Source organism: Macaca thibetana, chromosome 8 (genome assembly GCF_024542745.1).
Source record: "Macaca thibetana thibetana isolate TM-01 chromosome 8, ASM2454274v1, whole genome shotgun sequence".
Classification (NCBI taxonomy): domain Eukaryota; kingdom Metazoa; phylum Chordata; class Mammalia; order Primates; family Cercopithecidae; genus Macaca; species Macaca thibetana.
Genome location: NC_065585.1, coordinates 75924737 through 75940048, shown reverse-complemented (window position 1 = coordinate 75940048; position 15312 = coordinate 75924737). Strand labels below are relative to the sequence as shown.

The following is a 15312-nucleotide window of genomic DNA, read 5'->3' as shown; positions in this document are numbered from 1 at the left end:
GCTTTTGAAATAGCTTTTTTGGTAGCTTCCAGTGCATTTCTGGTGCACACCAAAGTTGTAGTTAACTAAAATTCCCTCCTGCCCCCTTTTTTCTTTAACACTAACTACAATGTGGCTATGTTTTTATAATCCTGTGTCTACGTGATTTTTTTTAAAAAAAAAAAGCATAGTAGAGTATTTTGCAGTTAATTTCACTGGGCTAATTTCAGCTTCCTGATAACTTTGAAAATTTGTTGTTGTACATTTTTTTAAATCTCACCATCACTGTTGAAGCTCATAAAAATGGTCGACACTGCTCCCACTCACCCCCTTGGCTGCGGCACACTGCATAATTCCATGTGGTGGCCAGTGATAAGTCTGGTGCTTGGCCAAGTCAGTGATTAAAGATTCTCTTAATTTTCTAAAGTAACATTATGTATGGAAGGGGCCTTGATTAGCTTGATTTGTGTCATCTCGGAGCTTCAAAGGGTATCCTACAAGAGTAAAGAAAACTCCCAAGAGACTTGTGATCTTTAAGAATATCAAGGTTGCCGTTTCATAACTTGACTTTATTAAATTGATATATTTAACTAACTGGCAGTGACCATAAGATGATTTACATTTTACTTTCAACCTGTAATATTGGTATGGGTTTCAGATGGGGCTAAATAGTTTGGCTCTGAAGTTTATTGTCAAAAAGCACCCAAGATTTTAAGTGTTTATCTGAATTAACATTGAAAGCCCATAAAATTAGGCTACACATGTTATAAGAATTATTCTGTTCTCTTGAAATTTCTGGCTTTTAGATTCCCAGACTTGGCAGGAAATCTTTTTGGCTCCTCTGTTTCTGATTTTAGCTGTTTTCACAAAATGCAAACACATGCAAAAACATTGTAATAAACCTCAGTGTTCAGTCATGTTCAGTAAGACCTCAAAAGATGTTTGCTTTGAACTGGGTTCTAAAGATGGGCATACCTTCGTGAGAATAGAAGATATCCTCTTACTCTCTATGAAGTGGTTTGGCCTTTTCAGGGTCTCAAAGTAAGCTTTGTTCTGTAAGGCACATTATATTCACTTTTTGGACTAAGAATTAACAGAGAAATTTCTTCCTATAGAACATCTTGGGGCTCTTGTAGTCCCCAAAGGGGCAAGGGTTTTAGACCATGAAGGAAAAGCGGTATTGCATCAAAGAGACTTGGAACATCGTCACAGGGCCCACACTCTGTGCCCTGTCTTAGATGTAATGAAGCATTGGAATTGTGGTTCATTAAGTTTCTGGGTCTGGTATCACTCTGTGGTTTTGCCCTTACTGATTGGTCTATAAAGTCTGTCCTAGGCATCAATGAAACAGATTCCTACTGGATAAATTCTCCTTGGAGTGAGAGGGATTTTTTTATTTTTATTTTTTTTAGTTCATGCTGCAATAGTCTTGGACTAAACTCCCAATGAATGAATTTGTAAACGAAAATTTAAGACTAGGCTGAAGGGGTTTAGACAATGGTATACTCTTTCATTAGTGGAATGTGATTGCAGTGATATCTTTCGCAAGCAGCTAATTTCACATCCTTTCCTAACTTTGTTTCCTTTCTGAGTCTTATCCATTTTCCCTGATAATGATGCTGCCTTCCTTGGAGAGAACTTTTGACTTTGATTTCTTCTCAAAAAAGCCATTTATTCTGATGGGTCTGAGAGTGTCTTTATAGTAAGCAATTCAACTGGATCTCACTCTCTTTTTTTTCTTCTCCTATTCTACCTTAAGTTTATTTTTGTTCATCTGTGTTTTTGGGTCATTCTCCAACTCAAAACAAACATAGTCAATTTTGAAAATGTCTTTCTCTGCTTCATGTTCATACTCAATTTTCTGTTGATCCTATATAGATCTAAAATATGACTTCTCCCCCATCTCTTGCTACTAGAACATCCCCGATCCTGTCATTTTGAAATATTCAACATTGTTACAAAAAGTCTTTGTCTTTATGTCTTCTGATCACATCTTCTATCTTTTGTATATTAAATTAGAAATTTGCACTTCATTCCTCATTCATTCAAGAACTGCTTTGGAGAGGTTCAGGTACCAAGCCCTGCACTAAGTGCTGTTAATGGTAAAGAGATAGATATGTCCACCGTAAAAGAGTTTCACTGGTTGCCTTAGACTGACCCAAGGCTGTATCTCTCCCCATGGATGAGGAGTCTATGGGATCAAGGAGATGTATGTGCTAGAATCCCCTTCACTAGAGATCCCAAGCCTGCTCTCTGGACCTGCACGGGCCTTTTTCCTCAGTCCATCATTCCCTATAGCTAACTCTAGGTCTGAGGAGTGGGCAAGAGGCAGCTGTTTTGGGGATATGTGGACAAGCTTGGACATACAGGTACAGATATCCACATAATGTCCTCACAGAGCCCCTTGTGGCGCAGTGTAGGGTGTGAGGAGAGGGGACAGGGGGACAGGGAGATAGAGTTAGAGGTTAGCACTTCCCTGCTGCTTTCTTTTTTCTGCCAAATTCTGGTGCAGAACTTGAAGGAATACAAGAATTCTAAATTTGAAAATGGCCTTCTAAGTCTGATAGAAAGTCAAAATACAGCTTATGTGATAGTTTGTTGGCAGTGCAGACCTCTGTTTGACCTCTTGGCCCAGGCCTTGCAAATATTAAGGTTGGGTCTGTGGAGTCAACAATGTAAGACAGATCACTTCTACCAGAGCAGTCAGTGGGCAGGTTTTTTAATAGTGGGGAGTCAAGACAGCACATAGCAGAGTTGGGTGAGGACCACACAAATGCGTGGGCCGGGGGAGTCTTCCTCCAACAATAGCACTGGAGCTGAGACCTGCCAAGTGTAAAATCTTACCAGGTGACATCAGGAAGAGGACGTGGAATGTGGAAAGGAATGTCTGGAAGAGGAAAGGAATGCCAAAGGTTGGCGGAAAGGAGGCAAAGAAACAGAAGAGACACTGCCTTTGGGGGCCCTCAGGGTTTTTCAGTATGACTAGAGCACTGGGAGCTTCCTAAGATGAAGATGAATAGATAGTCGGGAACGAGGGCTTGCTAAGGATGCTGTCTTACTCCCTTGTCTTAACAATTTCTCAAAGTGTTCCTTTATTAATCAATCTTCCATTCATCCATAAATTTACTCCTGAAAACTTATTTGTATATGAAGCCATTTGGTAATTTCCTATCACTGAAAGTACAAGATTCTTCTAAAGAAAGTAACACAAAAATAAAAAGAGATAAATGAAAAAGTAGCATCTGATTTCCTTCCTACCTATATTATTAAAGTGTTAAGCATATCCCTCATTTTTGTACCTTTCACAATATTAGGTTGTTTTTTCCTGTCTTTCATTCATTATAAACTTCCTAAATACTAGTACTAATGTTTATCACAATGATTTATGATAACGACAGCCAGGGATTTGTCCTTGTCTTCATTGCTTTGTAGCCAGTATTTCATTTAATTCTCATAACAACCCCTGAGGAAAATGGTGTTATCACCATTTGCAGATGAGAAAATGGAAATCAGGGAAGTTATGTAAACTTGCCCAATATGCATAAGCATACATGGCAAAACTGGAGTTTGAACACGTTTGTTTGACTCCAAAGCCAGTCCTCTTACTTTTCTAGGTGACACCTTTGCACCTTCTGACAGTACATAGAGTCTAGGCCATGTCTTAGTCTAATGACCAGCCCACATTAAGCAAAAGAAATAAGGTACATAAACATAAGTGGTGAGTTTGGACCCACCAATGGAAATCACCTTTCAAAGTGTCCTAGAGACTGTAGGTAAAACTCCAGAGTTAGTAATTATAATAATTTGAATAAATTAAAATACCCTCTATTTTCTGATTCCAAGTCTCTTCTTTTATATATTTGGAGGTCACTTCTTTTTCTTAGACAATTGATTATGCTTCTACACATTTACTCCCAGCAAGACACAGCTTTACTAGTGACACTGTTAATGGTATCAGCTGCCAAGTTTATGACAGTCTAGATGATGTTCATTCATGCATTTTGCTAATTTGGTTGGAACCTTAATTCTGCAGATAGCATTTTCTCTAAATCACTTGTGTAATTAATTAAAAAATAGAAATTTAGGCCCCTTCAATTAAATATGTTAAGGATTAAAAAATATAATTTTGAATTTAAATGTACTTCTATATTATAGGACCTGAATTTGTTTACAAGTCAGTGAAAAATAATTTTTCTTACGAAGTTTGCATTGTCCTGTAACCTTTTAATGTGTATTAAGTAATGAAAAGGTGTCTGAAATGTGAAACTGGTTTTTTGGTTGTTAAATGAAAAAAAATCACAGACATATGTTAAAAGAAATAAACATGTAATTACTTGTGTCCATGCATCAGTTAGAGAAATGTTTCCCTAAATATAGAGAAATGTCTAGTAATACAGCTTATCTGAAAAATCAATCACTTTTTTAAATTAAGGAAACATGAGCCAAAAACATGAGAGTCGTAAAATATTTGGTATTGCATGAGCATTGGTTATCAGTTTTTTTTCCATGTTTCTATCTGAGTCACAGTTCAGGAAATTGGTCACCTTAGTCATGTAGTCATTTTGCAAAGACACAGGTTGATTTAATTTTAAAAGAATACATTACATGTTTGGTTTAAATTATGTGACTCATATTCATATTTCACGGAACTTAGAGAATTTATACAGGTACTTTACAGATTCCAAAGTGAAATCTATTGATTTTTTTAAAGAGCTTAATGGAGGAGAATTTAAAGGCTTACTTCAAAAAGTAAAAATCAAAATTGCTAACTGATTTTTATGAGGTCAGTGTTATAATTAGATTAGTTTAAGATTAAATCAAAATAATAAGAATGTCATTTAACTACTTCTGCAGATATATAACCAATAATGATTACCACTTTAGACCAAAAGATTTGGATCAAAGGGAATAGGCACATGATCTTGGAGATATAGCCAACAATAAATGGAGATTTGTAAAATTCACTCTAATTTTTTAAAGTTTCATTTGGACTTTACAATTATGCCAGTAAAAGTGTAATTTAATATTAGAAATAGTTGTCTGTTTATATTTAAATATCTTTTATTGCAAGATTAAACACAAATAGTGAAAATCACTCAAATAAAATATATGAGTTAATTACTTAATATAATGAGAACACCACTGAGGCCAAGAAATGGTATTTTTGAGGCCGGGCACAGTGGCTTATGTCTGTAAATCCTGGCACTTTGGGATGCTGAGGCGGGCAGATCACCTGAGGTCGGGAGTTCGAGACCAGCCTGGTCAACATGGAGAAACCCCGTCTCTACTAAAAATACCAAAAATTAGCCAGGTGCGATGGCATTGATGGCATGCACCTCTAATCCCAGCTACTCAGGAGGCTGAGGCAGGAGAATCACTTGAACCTGGGAAGCGGAGGTTACAGTGAGATGAGATCGTGCCACTGCACTCCAGCCTGGGTGACAGAGCGAGATTCTGTCTCTAAATAAATAAATAATACTTTGCCAGACAACTAAGAAAACCTATCAGTATTCCAGTCACAACCTCTACTTCCCACTGCAAATAAACTCTATTCTAACTTTTACAGAAATAAACTACTTGCATTTGAAAAATAGTTGTATCACCTAAATATGCATGCATCGACCCCAAAGTTAACCTTGCCAATTTAAAAATTCTGGCACATCTTTTAAGTTTTTTCAGTCTATAGGTGCCTCCTCCATCCCTTGCATTTGCTTACAGTTTATCTGTTAAAGAATACAGGACATTTGACCTGTAATATTTCCACAGTCTGGATTTTACTACCATTATATTCTTGGTGCAATTCAACGTGCTCCTTCCGTTCTCTACATTTTTCTGAAAATTATCCAGAAATAAAATAAAGCTCCTCTTTGGTATGACCATTCATTCATTCATAAATGCATTCATTCATAGAAATGGGATCTCACTGTTATTCAGGCTTGGGTGCAAGGGCACAATCATAACTCACTGTAACTTTGAACCCTAACTCCTGGGCTCAAGCGATTCTCCCACCTCAGTCTCCCAAGTAGCTGGGACTACAGGCATGTTCCACCACACCTAGCTGGCATGGCTATTTAATATCTGATTGTTTCTCATTTTATCATCTTAGCAGCCAGTGATACTAAATACTGATAGCTATTTATTTGGTGATATTCTATTCTATCATTTCTTTTTTTATTTATTAGGTGGAATACTTTTGTTAAGAATCCTTTCCCTCACTTTGGTGAGCCAGTAATACAGTTCTGGTAGGAAAAGTAGGGTACTTGCTTGATTTCTCTTTTTTATTTACCAGTGTTCAAGATAACGAATCATTTCTCTATTAGTTTCTGAAGATAACTCTTACTTTTGTTAAACTTAGTTGATACATCACAACACATGACAATTATTATCATTGCTAAGCTCAAATCTTCCCATCTTTGGCTCATGAGAGCTCCTTCAAGTTTGTTTATGAGTCATATTTTCAGTGCCCCTGGTAGTCTCTGATAGCTTACTCGCTATTGGGTGGTACAGGATGCGCCAAGCTTATATTGTGTATTTTCTGCCCTACACATGGAATCAGCCATTTTTTGAAAATGGCTGATTTTTTTAAAAGTCTTAGCTTATTTTAGTAAGAAGTGATATTTCAAGGTGCCAGTCTGGTCACCAGGGCTGCTCATTGCCCTTGAGTGTGTCATTATTTCTGTCTCTTTTCAGGGGACAGTTAGTTCACATCAACACTTTTAATTCAAATTAGAAAATACTAAGACTTTCATTTAACCTCCTTTCTTGTATCTTTACCTCCTCTTTTTTCCATACCAACAATTCTGGTTCTCTATGATAAAGTGACTCTAGAATTAGAATACCTCATAATAACTCGTTTTATTCCATATTACATGCATGGTAGTCTCAGAACAAAAATACTGATACATCTAACAATAAGGATACTGAAAACAAATATACTTTCACCATTCTCTTGCAATTTGTAAGAGTCATATGAAATTCGCAATGTCACAGGATATAGCCTCTGCATAATACATTCTCTTCGGCTGTCACGTGGTCTTTGTGCAAGCAACTGCATGTTAATACCACCAGTTCTCATACCTAGGCATTTTGGCTTTCTAGAGCTCTTTCCCTACTAGATCACTGGGTTCACACTCTTTTTTTAGTTTCTTAAGTATATTACTTCATTCTTCTTCCAGCATAAATCACTGCTATAAAAGTCTGATGGTAATATAAATATTTTCTCTTTAAAACTCATGTGGTCTTTTTTGTCTAGATCCTTAAAAGACGTTTTTCTTATTAAAAAAATACAATCGATTTGCTAGAATATATCATGTGGTAGTCATTTTGATTCATTATTGTCAGGCATGTAGTGCAGTATGTAATTTCTTTTTTTTAATTTCAGGAAAGTTTTCTTGAATTAGAACTTTTTGCGTAATTATTTTCCCTTGCTTTTTGTTTTCTTCCTTAAGATCTTCTGTTATCCTTATATTTGGTCTCCTCTGCCTATCTTCAATGTTTGTCACTTTCCCTAAGATTTTTTTTTTAAAGAAAAACCTTTTTTTTTTTTAATTTTTAAACTTTCCCTCTTTTTCAGTTTCTAGTTATTTTAAGGCGTTATTTTGGTTTGTTTCTCCTTACGGTTTTTGCTTTTAGTCTATATTTTATTATTTTTTAAAAGGCCATTTTGAATCTTTTCATATTTTAGTATTACAAAGGTAATACTCATTCATAGCATTAAATTTCCAAAAAAAAAATACACATATTAATATATATTTTTCTCAGTTCAAGGTGAAAGTTATATTCAATAACTACTTACAAACTCGAAGTAATCAGCAGTTTCTTCAGTGAGTTTATTGCACATTCAGCAACAATATCTATCCACCAATTTTTAAAGTGACTTAGCTCTTTTTTCCTACTATTTCCTACTACAAACTTAATGATTTGTATAGATTCTGTGTACATCCAGAGTCAGCTAAGATCTAGAATTTGTTTTCCTTCATTTATTTATTTTTCAGACGTTTAATTTTTATCTATATCGCCAGACCCTGTTCCCAGATTTGGAAAACAAATATTAATTAAAAATAATTTTTGCCCTCCAACAACTCACAGTTAAGTAGAAAAGATGTAGAAAGTAACCAGTGAGTGCGAAATGTACTCTGATAAGGATAAGCATAGTCTCAAGGGAGCACATGAAGATTTGAGTGAGGGGAACCGGGGATGGCTTTCTGACTTGAAAGACAAGGTAGAAGTACAAGGAAGAAGTTCCCAAGTAGATGGGGGACAGGAGAGAACTGGCAAGTTTGCAGAGCTGTACATAGTTTGCCAAGGCAGGAGACGGAAAAACCAATGATGAATAGGTCAATAGTGGTACACATATTTACCAAATAATAATACCATACTTTCCAGTTGCCAAAATCTTTCAAGTTTTTAATACTCTTTTTAATTCATTATCTTATATAAAACACAACCCTCTGGTTCTATTGTCAATACCTCATAGCTGAAGAAACCCAGCTTCAGAAGAAAAGTTGTAACTCTCTAAGATATAATGGCTAATAATTTGCTGTTTTGACACATTAAAGCATTTTAGAAAGAATGAATGAATACTATTTTTTGTACATAATAGTGAAATAATATTATTTATTGATGTAATCAACAAATATTAAGGAACATACATGTTGGCACAGTGACTAGTTCAATGTTAAATGGATCTTTCTAAAGTCAGCTGACCAATAATATATACTTTAGTCTATTTCTAAGTCCATGCAATTACAAATAATTAATAGTAGCCATTCATTCTTACAGTTACGTTCTCTCCTTCTGTCCCTTTTCCTGTCCAACATCCACTGATAAAAGTCACCACTCTTCCAAATATGGAGCCCCTTTTTCCTGGCTTTGCCCTCCCACTTTTTCACATGGGAGTGAAGGAAAGAGAAAAATAAAAATGGCTTTTTTTTTCAGCTAATAGTCACTTTTGAGAAAATAGGAAAGAACACTAAAATGTCTTAAGTCATTCAAAATTTAACATTCTTAGTGTTACATTTTAGTCATTAGTCACATAATTGCTCCTTCTCGTTTTCATCCTTTTAAGGCAAAGGCATTAACCACTAAAGGAACTGTTTATCTTAACATAAAAATCTTGGAAAAAATGATACTGCAGAATGAATCAACATTTTATCTCAAAATGCCACTGAGTTTTTGTCCTTAGCAATGCTAAATTTATCAAGTATTTTCTCTACCAGTAAAGGTGGTCATTTTCAGAGAAATGTGGTCTGTGTTGATGCTATATTTATTTGGAAGATTGTGGGCAAATTTTCAAAAACATTGTAAATAATATGGAAAAACATTGGTGGTAACTAAACAGAAACAGTATCTGGCATATATGTAGGTCTGAAAACAAACGTAACAATGTATTGGATACATCAATAATTTCAAAGACTTGAGCTTTCCAAAAATTTTTGAGTTTCTAAACCACTGTACCTAGTTTTTCATTAATTGGAAATAAATCACTGCCTGTTCTTTTGGACATGAGTAGTAGCTGCTGCCTATAGAGGTTGTTGAGTTCAGAAAGCTGAATTTCAATCTCTTCATCATCTATCATAATGTGGTTACTCTAGGTAATAATGCAGTGAGAAAACACAACATATAACCATCATATTAGCAGCTGCATTACAGGAAATTATAGTATGAAATTAGGAAGTGATACAAGACGTTGATATCTCTATATCTGAATATAGAGCACACATTTCAGTGAGTGGTATAACTGGTGTTCTTCATTGCAATGCTTGTGGTTTCACATATTTCTTCAGTTGTGTCTGGGCCTTTACCCCAAATTTTCCTTCTTCCTCATGTGAGTCTTCCTCCTTAAGCAGCTCATTTATCTGGACTAATGACTAAGACTTCAGGGCTAGACCCTTTTGTTTTTTTTGTTTTTTTTTTTGCTCAGGTGCTATTCGCTCCACTTTGTCTCCTTCCTCACAGGTACGCAGAGGCTACAACAGTTCCCCAGCCCATTGGAGTGCTCAATACATGTGTGCTAAAAAAAAAAAAAAAAAAAAAAAGAAAGACTAGATGTCTTTCCTCTGACTTTTTCCCAAAGCATCTTGATCTTACCTGTGGCAAATAACTTTTGCTTTGTATTCTAATCACTTGTATATGTGTTTTCAAAGTAAACTTTTTATAGTAGTAATTAGCTTTTGTTCAGCTCTTTGTCCCAACACCTAACACAGTATATGGCGCACGACAAGTGCTTAATAAATACCTGTGGAAAAAATGATGGGTGAAGTTTTATGACCCCCTTGGGTTAGAAATGCCCTGGCCATTCATATCGAGCTCCCATTCTTCCATGGGTTCCAAATACCTCAGGTAGTTCTTAAGAGAGAGTGCCCTGTAGGTTAGAATTATTGTTTAGTTTCCTTGGAAAACAGATGAAAAGAAAAATTATTCTGGTAGAAGTAGGTTTCTCATGGAACTTTTTAAAAGAGAATTAACATCGGCAGTCTTAGACATATGATGTTTGTGAATAAATGTACCCTACACGCAAGTGCCAGTCTGTTTGCATTTTGTCTAAGAATTAGTGAAAGATGAATAGAAAATACTTACTGATTGAAACAAGAGAAGCATAGTATAATAAAAATGGCAATGGATGGAGGACGGTGTGGTTCTAGTTCTACCTCACTCTCTACGATTTTCCATCTCACTGAGAATGTTTCCTTAACTATAAAATAACCAGGGGGACAAAAAGAGCCTTCATCTCCGACAGCCATCGTCCCATGCCATATACTAAGCAGTAATCACATCAGCCTCTTTGTCCCCCTTTCCCTGAGTTTATAATACATTAATATTTTCTAATTTACATTTAAACACTTATCTCAACTGTGATTATATTAAAAACTCATAAGTGAAACCATATTTCAGAAAGACCTTTTCTTTCTTTCCTTTCTCTCTTTCTTTTCTTCCTTCCTTCCTTCTCTTTCTTTGTTCTTTCTTTCTCTCCTTCCTTCCTTCCTTCCTTCCTTCCTTCCTTCTTCCTTCCTTCCTTCTTGTTTCTCTTCTAAGACATAATTTCCATGTGTTCTTTCCTTTTCCTCCTACACATGCCCCATCTGCCTCTCCTTGTATCTTCTCCCCCTCTTTTTTTTTTTTTCAAAGGAAATTGCATTATGGCATTTTTTATTCATTCCCAGGTAATTACCAAATATTATGTTGCTAGGATGACTTGAAATTTAAAATACCAGTTCTTTAAAATTAAGAAAAGGACAACTGAAACTGATAGCTTTGTGCTTTGAAGGGGATTTTATTTCATTAGTGATCCCAGTGAGAGGGAGGAGGGAATGCTGGCATTTCACTGGTCCGGTGTTGGAAATGGGGAACCTGAGATAGACTTATTGGATCAAGTCTCTTGACTGGGGCCATCTCTTCTGACCCTACGAATCAGAGATCCTGATGCCTTCTTCTTTGTTGTGTCCACTTGGCCTTGTGCCACACTTGCATTCTTCAAAATGTTTGTTTTTTCTCTATTTTCCTCCAAGAGTGTTTTTGTTTTTGTTTTTTTAAATTTTTACTTTTTCTTTTGGGATGGAGTCTTGCTCTGTCGCCCAGGTTGGAGTGAAGTGGCACGATCTCGGCTCACTGCAACCTCCGCCTCCCAGGTTCAAGTGATTCTCCTGCCTCAGCCTCCCAAGTAGCTAGGACTACAAGTGCACCACCACGCCTGGCTAATTTTTGTATTTTTTTTTTTTGTAAAGACGAGGTTTCACCATGTTGGCCAGGCTGATCTTGTGCTCCTGACCTCAAGTGATCCACCTGCCTTGGCCTCCCAAATTGCTGTAATTACAGGCATGAGCCACCATACCAGCCCCTCTGAGAGTCTTTTGCTTTATGATCCCGATTCATTGGTGTCACCCATTTCAGTGACTTTTGAATGGCAATTACAACTAAACTGGTTGTATGGCCCTTGAAACAAATGGTATTGTGTAGGTTTCTCCTTTCCTGTGGTGCAGATATGACACTGACACTAAGGAAAGAAGCAAGACTGTCAAGAAGCTTGCTTTATTTATATTCAATCATTAAGAAAACCCACGGTCATCACCAGGTCTTAGCAGAAGACTGCAAATATCCAGACAAATGGGAAAAACCACGCACTCCAGCTCCAAGGAAACACATTGCCCTCTTCAGTGAGCTCCCAGAAACTGCTCTCCAGCTTCTCTCACTGTTAGTCCTCGGATGTGCAAAGGCCAACCAGGCAAGCCTCCCAGGCTGGCTGCTCCAGAATGCACATCTGTAACTCCGAGCAATTTGCCGCATTCTCTTACTCCTAGCCACCCAGGCAGAGGAGAAAGGATGATTAGCACATAGAGGATTGACTGGTTCTGTCATGAAAGAGCCCATGGCACTCCCAGATTAGTTGTCCGAATGAGGGTGAGACAGTGTGGCAAGTTCACCTCTAAGAAACAGTTTATCTGAAATAAGTTCTCAGCTTTCTCTGTGTGCTTTGAGTTAAATTCCTCACAGCTTGAGGGATTTATATGAACTTAATTTTTCCCAATAGTTCATGCTTTAAGCAAATAGAACTATCTTATCTCTCACGATCTTATCCATTGAAAATCCTACAAGCTTGGAAGCATCTGGAAACATTTAAACTATGGCATATTAACGTTTTGCCGGTAGAAATATGATTTAGGAAGAAATATTACCACCTTTGTGATTTAACCTGGGATTTCTAAGTTTTGGGGAATACCAGCATTTTATTTCTAGCTCAATTTTTGTTTTGACATGTGCATGCCTCCTCCTGTCTTCCCCCAAGTGCTTGCAAGAATGCATCACAATTTTTTAAAAAAAACTAAAATGAATTTAATTGTGTATGTTTTAAATTGTTGTATTTCAGTGACATAGAAGAGTGTCAGACTAGGCCGAGTGTAGTGGCTCACACCTGTAATTCCAGCACTCTGGGAGGCTGAGGCAGGCAGATTACCTGAAGTCAGGAGTTTGAGACCACCCTTTCCAACATGATGAAACCCTGTCTCTACTAAAACAACAACAACAACAACAAAAATAAATAAATAAATAAATAAAATTAGCTGGGCGTGGTGGCGCATGTCTGTAGTCCCAGCTACCCTGGAGCCTGAGACAGGCGAATCACCTGAACCCAGGAGGCGGAAGTTGCAGTGAGCTCAGAAAAAAAAAAAAAGAGAAGAGTGTCAGACTAGAATTCAGTACACACAATGCTCCTCCTTTCTCCTTGACTTAGAGCACTTCACTCTACCCCTCTTGGCTTCAGTTTCCCTAAGTACTAAATTGGCCTGAGGTTGTCTTGCCCTCCATGAGATAATATATGTGTCGGTCATTGGAAAGTTATAAAGATTCTGTAGAAACAAATATAAACTTTTAGCACATTTATTTAATTATCTTTTAAAAACATACAGTGTTGGCCGGGCGCAGTGGCTCACGCCTGTAATCCCAGCACTTTGGGAGGCCGAGACGGGCGGATCACGAGGTCAGGAGATCGAGACCATCCTGGCTAACACGGTGAAATCCCGTCTCTACTAAAAAATACAAAAAACTAGCCGGGCGAGGTGGCGGGCGCCTATAGTCCCAGCTACTCGGGAGGCTGAGGCAGGAGAATGGCGTGAACCTGGGAGGCGGAGCTTGCAGTGAGCTGAGATCCGGCCACTGCACTCCAGCCTGGGTGACAGAGCGAGACTCCGTCTCAAAAAAAAAAAAAAAAAAAAAAAAAAAAAATACAGTGTCCTAGAATTTATAATTTCATGATATTTCAGAATTTATTTCCAAACGTCTCTCGTCACGGAGTATAAAAGCTTAACTTATCCAAAGCACCAAGTTGTTTGACAATTTTAATCACCAATGTTAGATGAGTTTGGGATATATGTTTAATTTGATTTTATAAATTTCAACGATTTGAATCTGATTACTAGTGCTCAGTGAAGTGCTAGTAAAGACACAGATGATGGAGAATTCACTAATTCCATACTAATAGGTTAAGAAAGACTTAATCTAAAGTCTGGATATAAAGGTTAATGGTCTGTCCTCTATCTAAAAAATATTTTTAAGTCCATGTTTTAGATCCTCACACGTTTGTAGAATATAGAATTTGTGACTTCTTTCCTTAATCTAATTATAAGACTCTATTTATAACATTAATAACAGAAAATGTTATACAATTTGTTTAGCATTCTGTTCCAAGATTTAGTTAGTTACTCTAGCTGCTCATTTGTTAACATGAATTAAGATCCACATGAGATCATGCCCTTTGCAGGGACATGAATGGAACTGGAAGCCATTATCCTCAGCAAACTAACACAGGAACAGAAAACCAAACATGGCATGTTCTCACTTATGAGAGCTGAACAATGAGAACACATGGACACAGGGAGGGGAATAACACACACTGGGACCTGTTGTGGTGGTGGAGGGAGGGCAAGTATCAGCATAAATAGCTAATGCCTGTGGGGTTTAATACCTAGGTGATGGGCTGATAGGTGCAGCAAACCACCATGGCACATGTTTACCTATGTAACAAACCTGCACGTCCTGCACATGTATCCCATAACTTAAAATAAAATATATTCAAAAACTTGAAAGATTTATTGTTGTTTTATAAAATTTCTTATCTTTTTCAAAGAGTAAGAAGTTGGCAAACTAACAATCCCACAAGTATCAACTGAAAAGGTGGGAGAATAGCAAATACTTGATGTTGCTCTCAGATCTCACTCTCCATGATTCTTTCATTCTTTTTCTCTCCTTCTCCTGACCTTTTCAACCCTCTTTCTCTTTACCTCTAGGGAGAAGCCTCCAGTGGAGCTGGACACTCACTGAAAAACTACATGGAAGAAGTGAGTTTTAAGATTGCTTTATAATGTAGTCTGAAATCAGTCTATGATACAGGATGAAGCACTCACTTGGGCTTTCTCCATCTGCCTGTAGGGTTTCTAGTCTGTATGTGTTCAATGGTCATGTCCACAAAAACCAGAAAATAAATAATATGTTAGCAAAACTGTTTTTGGTTCTCATTGGGAGAAAGATACTGTATATCAGTTCAGTGACCCTGAACATTAAAGTAAAACTGCATAAACCATGGTACTAATATATATTTAGATACACAAACATTTGTTGATGTTCAAATAAATGAGAATCACGTAGTTTACATTGGAATGTACACAAAAAAAGACACAACCATTGTTCTTATTGAAAAAACAACCTATACTAGGTCTGGATCCATTCATGGGACAAATGGTCATTGGGGATGATATTCACACATGCCATTATGCAAAGGGCTATCCCAACAATTAAACATATGGTAGATTTCACTTGGAAACTTTTTAAACTTCTGGGTTTATT

At 36.9% G+C, this 15312-nt stretch overlaps 1 protein-coding gene across 3 annotated transcripts in view; it reads left to right on the top strand.

Moving 5' to 3' along the window:
• Nucleotides 1–15312, top strand: part of C8H8orf34 (chromosome 8 C8orf34 homolog) — a 480177-nt gene that overhangs the window by 416003 nt on the left and 48862 nt on the right. For all 3 annotated transcript variants that reach the window (XM_050800254.1, XM_050800253.1, XM_050800252.1), the window contains one exon: nucleotides 14757–14807. In XM_050800254.1, the coding sequence (XP_050656211.1) occupies nucleotides 14757–14807 (51 nt within the window). The remainder of the gene's footprint in view (nucleotides 1–14756; nucleotides 14808–15312) is intronic.